The 11,857-nt window shown below is 46.5% G+C and overlaps 1 protein-coding gene across 1 annotated transcript; it reads right to left on the bottom strand.

Annotated features, from left to right (window-relative positions):
* Nucleotides 1–2,139: 2,139 nt before the first annotated feature.
* LOC135385716 (acetylcholinesterase-1-like) lies at nucleotides 2,140–10,815 on the bottom strand. Its single transcript, XM_064615194.1, has 3 exons — nucleotides 9,114–10,815; nucleotides 3,232–3,381; nucleotides 2,140–2,366 (listed from the first exon to the last, which is right to left on the bottom strand). Exons 1-3 carry the CDS (start codon nucleotides 10,691–10,693, stop codon nucleotides 2,159–2,161), a joined length of 1,938 nt encoding a protein of 645 aa, XP_064471264.1. The 5' UTR covers nucleotides 10,694–10,815; the 3' UTR covers nucleotides 2,140–2,158.
* Nucleotides 10,816–11,857: the final 1,042 nt, after the last annotated feature.

The following is an 11,857-nucleotide window of genomic DNA, read 5'->3' as shown; positions in this document are numbered from 1 at the left end:
ATTGTAGCTTTCTTAATTTCTATTTTTAGAAATGCTACTGCAGGCGTCAATGGGCTCGTCCGCTTCGCGATAGCACGTTTTGGCAGCGCTTCTAACATGTTGAGGAATAGTTCTTTCCAGTATAAAGATTTGCTGAGTAGGTCGTGCGTGAAGCTGTTTCCTAACATTAGAAGAAACATGCGCTTTTACGTTCAAACCATGTGCGAGGAATACACTCCTGATGTCCGAGACTGCAAAAACTATAACCAGAATAGAAATATGAGAATTCAATACAAAATAGATGGAATACGAATACAGTAGAGAAATAGAAGAAAGCGAGCGAAATAAAATGAAAATGTGAGCTTAAGAATAAGCGTGCCCACACATTAAATGGGTACCTAGACTTTTCACGCAATAGAATAATGTTGACAAGTAAATCATTACCTTATGGGCGTGAGTCCACGCGAGTCATTCGACTTTTGTAAGCGAGCAACAACTGGAGTTATAGAAAAACTCCATCGCCTGATCGCCGGAAGGTTAAACGTAATGTCTCGTGTGGCATGTAGATCACGTTAGAGCGCACTTAGCATACCTTCTCCGGGAAATGGAAGAAGGATTAATGACGAATTCCACTGGTCGATTTGGAGCTAGCATCCGAATACGCTACAGGGCAACAAGATCCAGCAACGAGGGATCGTACCCGAATCCACCAACGAAAAGCAATCGCACTCCAGCCACGAGCTAGGAGAAGTCGTTGTACGCATCCGGCAAATTCATGTCGCAACGAGTCGGCTCAACGCTCGCTCTTGCCTTTGCAAGTCCGAATCCGAGATTAGCAAGAAAGCGCGCTCCCTGGAATGAGTCGATCTCAACGGACCAGCACAGCATGCGAATCCGCTCCTGATCGTCCACTGAGACACGCATTCTCTGCCCAGGAGCAAAAAATAAAAGAAATGTTGCCGCTGGAAATGCATTAGTAGGAATTTGCCGTAAGTTTTAACTGTATTGCAAAGGCACGTCTTATTTTGGCGCAGCGGCGTCTGCGGTCCTGCTAGACAGGCTTTGTTCGACACCGTCCGCAAACTAACGGAGCAGCAGAAATGCCGTGGTGCACGAGATATTAGCTGTTGCGGATGCTGCGCTGCATGCATCCGGACGCACTTTCTACGTTGTGTTGATGAGCTGAGACTTTCGGAACGTCTTCTCGCAGTCTGTACTCACACATGTGCTCGTGGGTAGAGTCGTAAGAGCACAAATACATCCGTGTGCTCGCTAATACACAGCAAATATTCCTTGCTAAGGACACTTGTGTTCATTTCATGTTCATTTCTTTTTGTTCACGCGAAATTTATATATGCAGTGGCAGCTAATATGAAGCTCAGTAAGAAGAATCTCAGATTCAATTATTTCATGGAATGGACCATTTCCATATTTGCGTCGCCACTAGCGACGAAATGTCGCATGTTGTATTTTGCCCCCAATAACCGGCGACGCTCATACACACTGGCACGTCGCGTGGCAAGGTAGCAAGAGAAGATTGCAAGAAGAATGCGGAAAGAGTAAAAGAGCATCTTGGTCATTACGAGTACAAAGCGTCGTCAAGACTCAGCCACAAATCCCCACATAACTTCGCAGTCGCTGACTTCTTCCCAACTAACATGGATGTCGCCTGTAGGGGCTACGCATGCGCATACGCTTACTAGGAAATGGTCCATTGTGATTCGTGCTCAGCGTTCAGGCAAGACACTCAATGTATTCTGGATCATAACTATAGAGAAAAGCATAACATCTCGATTATTTTTCTTCGTCAACATCAACATCAACGAAGCAGCACTATACAGCAAGAAAAATATTACGTGGCGGTGTGATGCGATGTCAACTGCTGTCTTGTGATCTGTTTCAGTTTAATAGACTTTCAAGAGTTAAGCGCTGCAGATTCATAGCAGAAATCCCACTCCATGAACATTTGTCAGCATATTTCAGGTCCCCTCATGACAGCGAAATTGGTGTGCCTTTCTATGTTTGGCACCCTGCAATTAAATAGTAACTACACGTGCACCAGCAAGGTCAAGTCCGGACTTTGCAAAACAAGCCGGGTAACGATGCCCTTGAGATTTTATCGTTGACGGCCAGAGGAAGTAGGGGATGTGGACTCTGACATTGTACATATGCTGTGCTTTTATAGGCTATATGAGCTGGATATTTCTCGGACAGAGATAATGAAACTGGCAAGAAACGTAATAATAGACGCAAACGATGTAGACGCATTTGAAGCTACTGTGTTATCAAGAGGCTTCCCGGGCCTTCGTGCCGGCTTTGGCTTCCTTGTTGGTTTCGTTTTGTGCGGCGGTGATGGCCTCTCTGTAGAGGGACCGTCTTGTATTTGCCTGCAGAGGAAAAATAAAGGCAATGTTGGCTACTGCATGAACTAACAAGAAAAGAGACTTAACACCAACATTTTAATCAGTTCCATGTTGAAGCGACAACAAGCAGACGGAATGGGCGATGAACTAACACAGTTGCCGTCCATCCCGTCTACTTGTTGTCGTTCAACATGGAAGTATGCCAACCAGCTCAGACGTTACTGTATTTTAAGCAATTCCCCTGACGTTTAGCTTATGAGCCACCTTGCACATCAACTTCAAGCCTAACTGCGGAGATCTCTCATGGTGTTTTCAATGTATATGTTTTAGAAGTGGGGACTAATGAGTAATGGTATTACGTTGCATTTTGGCTGGATATACCGGGTTGGCCGGGTTACTTGAGTTAAAAATTCAAGCATTGTCACAAGCCACCGGCTACGAATTGCGCCTGGTATACAAAAGGAAAATTCCCAAGCTAGTTTTCCCAACCGCCTTTGTCACCGATCAGGTAATCAGGAAGGAGGATAAGGTCCAGGTGAAGTATTTCAATACCAACTCTTTCTCCTCTGCAATTCATCTCACCTACGGCTGCTCATTGTGATTATGCAATTGAACCTCTGTATGCAATAAGGGGATGAGTCGAAAAATCCCAAACTGAGAAAAGGAGCCTGATCTGATTGTCCGTCCCATTGACATATGCATTTGACACATGCATTGACACATGCATTTCCCGTTTTTTACCATGCAGTATCAGGCCAACAAATCGCAATAACGTCATAAAATTTTCATTAGCAGGTGCATACTGGTATGTAGATGTCATTGCAACAAAAATAGTAAAAATGGGATAAGTCGACTTATCCCCTTATTGCATGTTCAATTGTGTACTTACTCCCTCAGTAGATACTTCTTCCACAGCGTGCACCTATCTTTTCTAGGAGCAGGTCCTTTGGAGTAGTTTGTGGGCTGCAAGTAGACTAGGCTGGGATTGCTCAGGGAATACTCGGGCCACTTGTCACTTGATAAAGGTATTGTAGGTTTCCTGAAAGCGCAATCCATGGTTATGATAATGACAATATTGGACCAGTAAAAATACCAATGGGTGCACCTTTATATTGCCGTGTGCATGGCTTTATTCAAAAGTCAGTGTATGCTCGAAATAACCAATAATGGCCCCAGTTTCTCTTGTTGCTATCGAATATAAATAACAACTAATGTTGCTGGGAGTTCGGTCGAACAGGTGAACACAATAACATGCAAAGGGCCAGATAGGTAGAATAACTAGTACTGCTGCTATCACGTTAGGAGCTCAATATTTCTCAATAGGCTACTCACTCCACATGAAAGAGTGCATACATGCAAACGCAAATAAGCTGGTTAATAAGGATATTTAATAATGTAGTTTCGTTTTCAAACTTCTGCGAAGTGGATGGTCTCACCTGCTTCACTGCAAATACACTTCTGATACATGTCGTATTGGCTAAGAAAATCGGCGTCTTACTCTTACAGGGCATGAAACATGCGGTACAAGAAACACACAAGGCTGCACCGGGGTCAAACTGAATCTAAATATCGAAATACGAAACACCGAAAAATAAATCTCACCAGCACTCCCTTCCCCGTGCCGTAACACCCCTCCCCTCTAAAGTACCTCCCAGAAGACAGAAAAGCACGAAAAGGCAGCGGATACTGTGTCACCCCGCGTGCGGAATTCCGACACTTCCCAAGATGAAAATCCTACGTAAATCCCTCACTTCCAGTATCCGCGCAATAACTTTGCTGGCCTGGATAACTTGAATCCTAATCTCCATGGGGCTCATCTCTCACTATCTACAAATGGCACTGGGGCCCACCATGGGCAGCCTGGCCGGCATCAGCCCCATCTAATCATGGTCTCTTTATGTATGTGAGTGTGTGTGCGTGATGCTGGCTCCGCAAACATAAACATATTGAGCTGATCGTTTTTGGTGCTTCCCAGTTCTCTTCCACAAAGCGTCAATGTGTGGAAATGTTATTGAAGTCCAATTATATGTTATTCACTATTGCATTCGCATTCGATTAGTTCACTGGCAACCATCGTCTAATAAAGCATAACTTGTAGGGTTCCGAGTTTCCAGAGTTTATTTTTTGGAATATTTTCGGAGGATGTTTTTCGAAGTTCATGACATGTTCCGAGGATTGGTAGCTTTTCGTCTTTTATTTATCATACCTCTGTTAATATCCGACGTCCGGAGAAAAAGAAAATAGCACTGAAACAACGACATATTCACAAAAATGATGAGACGCTATGCGCACGTTTACTGGCTGGGCTGGGTTTACTTTTTACCACGGGGCGACCCCCGTGGTAAAAAGTAAACCAATCAGAGGCCCGGAACTGTGATTGACAGGTCGAGCATCTTTTTGGGATTCCTCCCAATGGCCAGACTCCCTCTTCGATATACGGCTCTGCTCCATATTAGCAATCTCGGAAAATATGCATGAAAACACACACACAAAAAAAAAAAAAGAAAAGAAGAGGAAACCTCGCGAAATCCCAAGCAGCTGGAACCAAGCTATGCAGGAGCCCAGGCCCAAAAATGGGGGTGGGGGTGGAGTGAACGTGACACCGCGCTATCTTATTCTTCTAGTTACTCTTTTCATCACTCACGCCCGTGGTGCCACACGAAAACGATCACTGTCATGCTGCAGAATTTACAGACAACGACATCTATGCCGCGATCAGCTGGCGACATGAACGCCTTGGGTTTATTATTCTCGTACAACAACAACAACAATAAATGAAGGAGAAGTGATGATGACATGGTTTATTTCCCCGTGGTAGCCAAATGACCCTATACCCCACTCCACAGAGGTTAATATGAGAAGATGAATTATGGTGAACGGAAAGCGACAACAGGTCGGGTCTTCTACATAAAAGTCTGAAGGTGGAGTAGTTCGTACATCACAGCAGTAGAATAATCCAGGTAGCATCCATTCTCTACAATCCATTCCTCTACATAATCGTTTGGCGGCTCTCGCTTTCGTCCGATCATGCTGTCAGTGTTGCGACATCAACAACAACAACAACATATATATTCTGATGATGAAGTGGGGATGTTTTCCACTCTAGGAGTGGAACGCTACGCCATAGCTAGGGAGCCTAATATGAGTGGTGACAATGATGAGTGATGACGATGAGAGATGACGGGAATGATCGGAGCGGCGATGGCGATGCTGAACATGGTGGTGATGGTGGGAATGTCCGCGAGCGCTGCTGGGGTCATAATGAGTCCTTTAGGCCTGTCGCCTCAAAAAAGCCAACTAAATGACCTAAGGCCGCCCAGAGTGGGCTGCGGTGTCCCAAGGGCCGAGGATGGTCGACAAGTTGAAGGGGCGGCGGCCAAGGGTGGCAAGCTGTGACTACGCCTCTCGTTGATATAGGTCCGCAGCGGAGGAGTATATGTTCTACGTTGGTAAGTACACCACACTCGTTGCACATAGGGCTAGCCTCACAGCCTAGCTGGTAGCGACAGAACGGAGTGAAGGCCACATTCAGACGGAGCCTGTGGATGAGCGACTTCAGAGGACGAGGAAGCTTTGCAGGCAGCCGGTATGACAGCATTGGATCTACACTTCCCAAAGAGGACCTAGTTGGAATGCCGTGGTCCCACTGTAAGGTAGACCAGGAATCGGAGAAATGCCTGAGGAGGGATCTTCTGTCTCCTCTCGAGAGTATAATGGGCATAGAAGGCCGTTGTTGATGTGCAGCGGCAGCGTCGGCCTCGTGTTTCCCAGTTATTCCGCAATGCCCTGGAACCCACTGAAAGGCAACAGAGTGAAAGCGATCTTGTAGGAACTTCAGGGCGCGCAGGATATCTATCACCACTGAGGAAAGGGAACCGCGGATGCCCATGTTTTTAATGCACAGGGGAGCTGCTTTGGAGTCAGTGTAAATTACCCAGTGCCGCGGTTCACTGTCTTCCGCATATGTCAAGAATAACAAGGTAGTGTGAGACTGAAGGAGATGCAGACGCATTGCTATCGTTGATTGGTACCCTGTAGCCCGCGGCGCGGGCTACAGGCCACAGAAGCGGCCTTTTGTGATGAAAAGCCTGTAAAACCGGAATATCGAATCTCGCGCCGCGGGCTACAGGTCACCACTCAACGATAGCGATGCGTCTGCATCTCCTTCAGTCTCACAATAGCATAAAGTTCAGCAGATGTCGATGAGGTACGGTGAGACAGACGACACCCACGTGGAACGGACTCTGATGGAATGGCAAAGGCTGAAGATGAAGTGTCCCTGGTCGACGATCCATCCGTGTATACAGCGATACTGTCGTGGTATCAGGATAGCTCTTTTTGTTGTCCTTGAGGCCGGGTATGGAGACAGTGACAGGCGGCGATGGCAACGTCCATGGAGGCACTTTGGGTGCCGTCGAGTCGATTATGAATTTCGGGATATGAGGTCTGAATGATGTCACAGCAGCATGAACCGTCGCGTTCCGTCTAGCGTGAAGCTTGCGAATCAGAGAGTGACGGTTATGATGAGCACGTAGACGCAGTGGCGTGCAATTTGCCGAGTACGGAGAAGCTCAATGGGGTTGTCCCTGGCCTCAGCCACTACTAGACGGGTTTCAGCGCCTCGTGGGACCCCGAGACATACCCGAAGGCTTCGCGCGAGAAGGGCTCGAATCCTTTGGATCAGTGTCTGAGGAAGTCCGTGCAGGACGGGAAGACTGTACATCACTGAGCCACGAATCAAGGCATTGTGCAGCATGAGGGGATCCTTCTCGTCTCGCCCCCATCTCATAACTGCGAAGTGACGAATGACGTTCACCCAGCGTTGGTCCTTCTTTTCAATAACGTCTATGTGGCGCTTCCACGACAAATTCCATGATAGAGTTACGCCGAGAAACCTGTGATGTGTCACCTGCTCCTGTGGGCTTCCACCAATATACAGGCGACATCTATGCATGTCTTTGCACGTGAAAGCTAACTGCGCTTTTCTCTACGAATATCTCCATTCCTGCCTGGAGTAAATCAACATCAAGCTGCCCATTCACGAAGGCAATTTGTATGCCATCTGTGTTGCTTTGTCCACTTTGACGGGAAAGCACGATTAACACAAAAAGCAAACCGTAGGCGCTGGACGTTTTCAAGCAGATCTAGGAAATGGCTTAAATGGCCTCAAAATACCCTCATGTCGAATAGTGTCACTAAACAAAGTACCCTATTCAGAGACTAAAATGGCGAATTACCTCTAGGCAAGGATAGAGTTCACCGCATTACACGGATACTTCGCGAAAGATAGCTGCACGGTGGATTTTGTTTAACAGAGCCACTCTTCCTTGTCGCAGGGGTTGGTAACCGGCGATGCGAGGTAATCTCGACACCAAAGGAAACGATCCAACAAGACAACCAGTCATCAAGGCATGGCTTTTCTTGCTCGGTTAGCGATTACTGGTACCCACAAATGCGGAGTGTTTCAGATGAATCCGAATTGCTTAAAATTTTACCGGAGTACGTTTTTCGGATTTTTTCCGATAAATCCTAAAACCCGGAACCCTAGATATAAGTAGGGTTCTGGGCTTTCAGAGTTTATTTTTGCCATAATTGGTGGGCGATTTTGGGAGTGTATTATTTCCCAATAAAAAAAAAACAGAGCTTTTCGTCGTTTATTTTTTACAACTCGGTTAATATCCGAATTTCGGACGAAAAGCCTGGACTTTGAAACGAGATACTTCCAAAAAGAATGAGAGGTTGTCATCCATAATCAAAGCCGTTAGACTGAGGTACACACAAACGGACACGGCACTTGTGTTGTGTCGTTTGTGTGTACCTCAGTCTCAGGCCTTGCATTATGGATGTCCGTCATCACCAGCTCGCCTACTTACAGGCCATCCTGTCTGAGTGGCAGCTTTGCAAAACGCTCACTGTTATGAGAGAGAGAACTTGCAGACAGCAAGATCTTTATAAACTATTTTCTGGCAACGTGAGCAGGTCAAAATCCGGATATTACTCGGCATTAGTCGCCAGGCAGCTTTCGCTTGTGTCCCATCTTACTGTCTGCTTCGCAGCAACTAGCTGGGCTTTCAGGAAGACAATTTGTGTGTCAGCTGCGCTGCTTTGTTCACTTAGAGGAGAAGGGGGAACGTGAGAGAGAGAAAAAGGGGAGAGGAAAACCGTAGGTGCAGGACGTCTTCAAGTAGACCCGTGAAATAGTCGGATGACCTGAAAATGCATTCACGTCGAAACGAAACGAACCCCTTCAACCGGTCATCAGGGCATTATTTTTTCTTGCAGGGCTCTCGGTTACTGGTGAATCAAAAGTTGTTCTGCATGTGTCGCTGATACAGTAGACTCCAACGATCCATTACGTGACACTATGAGAACGTTCCAATGCCTGAACACCACAAAAGCGGTTTTCACATTTAAAGTACCACGACACACTAAATCTCATGCCTTCCGTACCCTACCCAATTTACACCATTCTCTCTTCTCATCACATCAGATGGCAATCTTACAACGTGGGGCGGAGAGCGGAAATGCAAGAGCGCCGTTGTTACTTTGCGTTTGCGTACCCAGATCTCGAGTGAGGTTGATTAATACATTACGAAATAAAATAAATATAATTTGTTTAGTCCGAAGTGGCACCTTAAGGAGGCACGCAAGCGAAAACCAATGACACGCACAGAGCGCTATCTAGGCATTTCACAAAGACAAAGGAATGATCCACGCCCGTCGATCCATGCTCACCGTACAAGATCGTGCATAGAACATGCATATACTCACCCATTCACTATGAAGGATTTCCATATATTTAGTATCTCGTTCATGAAGTGCTCTTCAGTCGTAGAGTAGGAAAAATTACCAATATCGAACACTCCTTTCAAAGATACCGTATTCGGTGTTGGATTCTGGATTGCGTCTTTGATGTGTGGCAAAGAACCGAATGTGTACGGTATGTCGTCCGCATGTGTCACACCCATCCACTCAGGCCACAGGCTGTAGGACGACCGATGAGCAAACATGTATCTGTACGAATCGATTCCTTTCTTCGAAGCCGCTACCAGGTAGTAATGCGTTGGGCACTGGAACACAACATCCCCAATTATCTCAGCCAGAATGTCTATAACCTCTTGCTGGCTGTGTTCTACATCGTAGCCTCCGTAATAGCTGTAGGTAATCCTTTTACTCTCACTAAGCGTGAGACCAACTAGTACCGTTATCGCTAGTGTGACGCCTATCCTATAGTCACCCGACAGAGCCTCGAACAGTCCGGGTGAGATATAACGCAGGTTATCCACTAATACGGTCGCTTCATTGAGAGTAGTCCCAGAAAACACCGCATTTGCGTTAATGATGAAAGGGTCCATCTCCCGTGGTTCCTCCGGAAGAAAATCGTCTCCGACGACCGGTACGTATATTTGGTGCGTGTATTCTTGCGTTCTCAAAGTGGCAATGATGTCTCCTGCCTCTTTCGTTCTTAAGCAATCCAACATGCTGGATATTTGCTCCGTCCAACTCTTGTCTTTGTCGTAGCACCCTAGTAGTCCTGCGATACTTAGCAGTCTGCCAATACCTCTGTATGAGTGCGTCATTATTGTTGACAGGGGTGTTCCACTTTGCATAATAATTTTCTTGAACAATCCTTTGCTACGAGGAGATAGGGCGTGCATTCCCACGGATATCGCTCCTGCACTTTGCCCACAAAGAGTTATTTCTTCCGGGTTGCCTCCGAAGTGAATGATATTGTCCTTCACCCATTTTAGTGCAAGGTTCTGATCCCAGAGACCCATGTTGCCAGGAAGCTCAGGAGTTTCTGTGGACAAGAACCCGAACAATCCTACCCTGTAGTTGAATGTGACCAGTATAATACCGGTTGTGGCTACGAAGTTTCTGCCATCAAAGAACACCAAACTTGAGTCCCCCCACTGAAATGCCCCTCCGTGAATGTACACCATGACAGGGAGAGGTTCCAGGCAATCCGCCGAGTTAGAACACGATGGTTTGACCACATTAACGTAGAGACAGTTTTCAGATGCATTGACGTAGCTGAAAGTAGCGTTCTTGGAAAACACAAGTTCAATTTGACGGCATGCGGTTGGCTTACGTGTAGCGTTTAGGGTTCCTTCCCATGATAATGGAGGTTGTGGTTTCAAGAAACGCAAATCGCCCAGAGGAGGTCGCGCGTATGGAATTCCGTAGAAAACGTCCAAATCCGTATTATTGTAGGTAATCCTTTGTCCGGCCACTTGTCCCGTTTTCGTTCGGACAACTGGCTGCTCTCTGACACCAACACCTAAACAACACAACGCGCACGCACAGAGCAGGAATGTGGCTATTCTTGCTAAAATATTCGTGCCCATCATTCAGGCAGGAAAATTCACGTCACACCACGAAACAACTCGCCTTTCAAGACGGCAATGGGTCGCTCGACTGAACCGCGCTTCCACAATCTCTACCCTTTCGGACCAGGCATATGGTCATTTGAAAGGGGAAAACGCAGGTAACAGATCTTTTTATAGCCAGCGGCGAACGGTTGAGGTCACCACCACTATAGTTGGCGACCTTGAAATTCTTGATCGAGGATGAGATTTCCAGGGTGCAAAAAACGGCGATAACACCGCGCGTGGCGAGCCCACGGATGGGAACGTCCGAATGTCATAAGACTCATAAGATCGTTTGAAAAAACAACTTGTCGATGATTCATTGAGCACGTAATCCACAGCGATTGAGACAGCACACTGCGGCGACTCTTGTACCACCGAAGGCGATGGTATTGCTAGACTGGGTATACTTTAAAGCCAGTCTAATTGCATTTCAAACAAATGTGCAGAAGCGCTCCAGAGTTTAAATGCCGCTGTGCCGGGACAAAACTTGCGCTAAACAGCTGACAGAGAGTACGAATCACTGTGAAGTTATGGTTTATTAACGTACAGGATTGTGACAATAATAATGAACAAGTTCGATGTGGTCGAGTGTACAGTGAGTTTGATTGTGTATGAATGACCCGTGAGCCTACAATATGCCTTCCGGATGCTCTTGGCTAACAGGTCGCTAAAGAGCATTACCGCAAAAACGTTCGCGTGACGAATGCCGTTACTAGGCATGTTGGGACATGACGGTGACGGTGACCATGTTTTCATGAAGCGACGATGCATGGCACCTTTCCCTGATTTCCAGTTGTGAAAAAAATAAATAAAAAATACAGGGTGCTTTTTATCCGTTAGTATTTTTACAATACAGCTATGAGAGTAGCACAGATGCCGTTTTTGCAAGCCAATTGTGCAGGCAGGCGGAGATCATATCGGAGAGAGTATATGTAACTACTACTAATTTTCAATTTAAAAAAGTCTCCTGTTTAAAAAATCCAGAGTCGGGCAGGTACTTTGATGTATCCATCGCCAAATTTTGCCATGCAGGTGGGCTGAATAGCGCATCGGCAGCGCAAGGTAAGGGCAAGGGCACGATCTTTGCCTTTGGCGGCTGCTCTGAACCACGTACAACGAGGCTTATCTGGCCAATGGATCGGC

Source organism: Ornithodoros turicata, chromosome 2 (genome assembly GCF_037126465.1).
Source record: "Ornithodoros turicata isolate Travis chromosome 2, ASM3712646v1, whole genome shotgun sequence".
Classification (NCBI taxonomy): domain Eukaryota; kingdom Metazoa; phylum Arthropoda; class Arachnida; order Ixodida; family Argasidae; genus Ornithodoros; species Ornithodoros turicata.
Note: the sequence above shows the minus strand (reverse complement) of the source record. Positions and strands in the feature narration are given on the sequence as shown.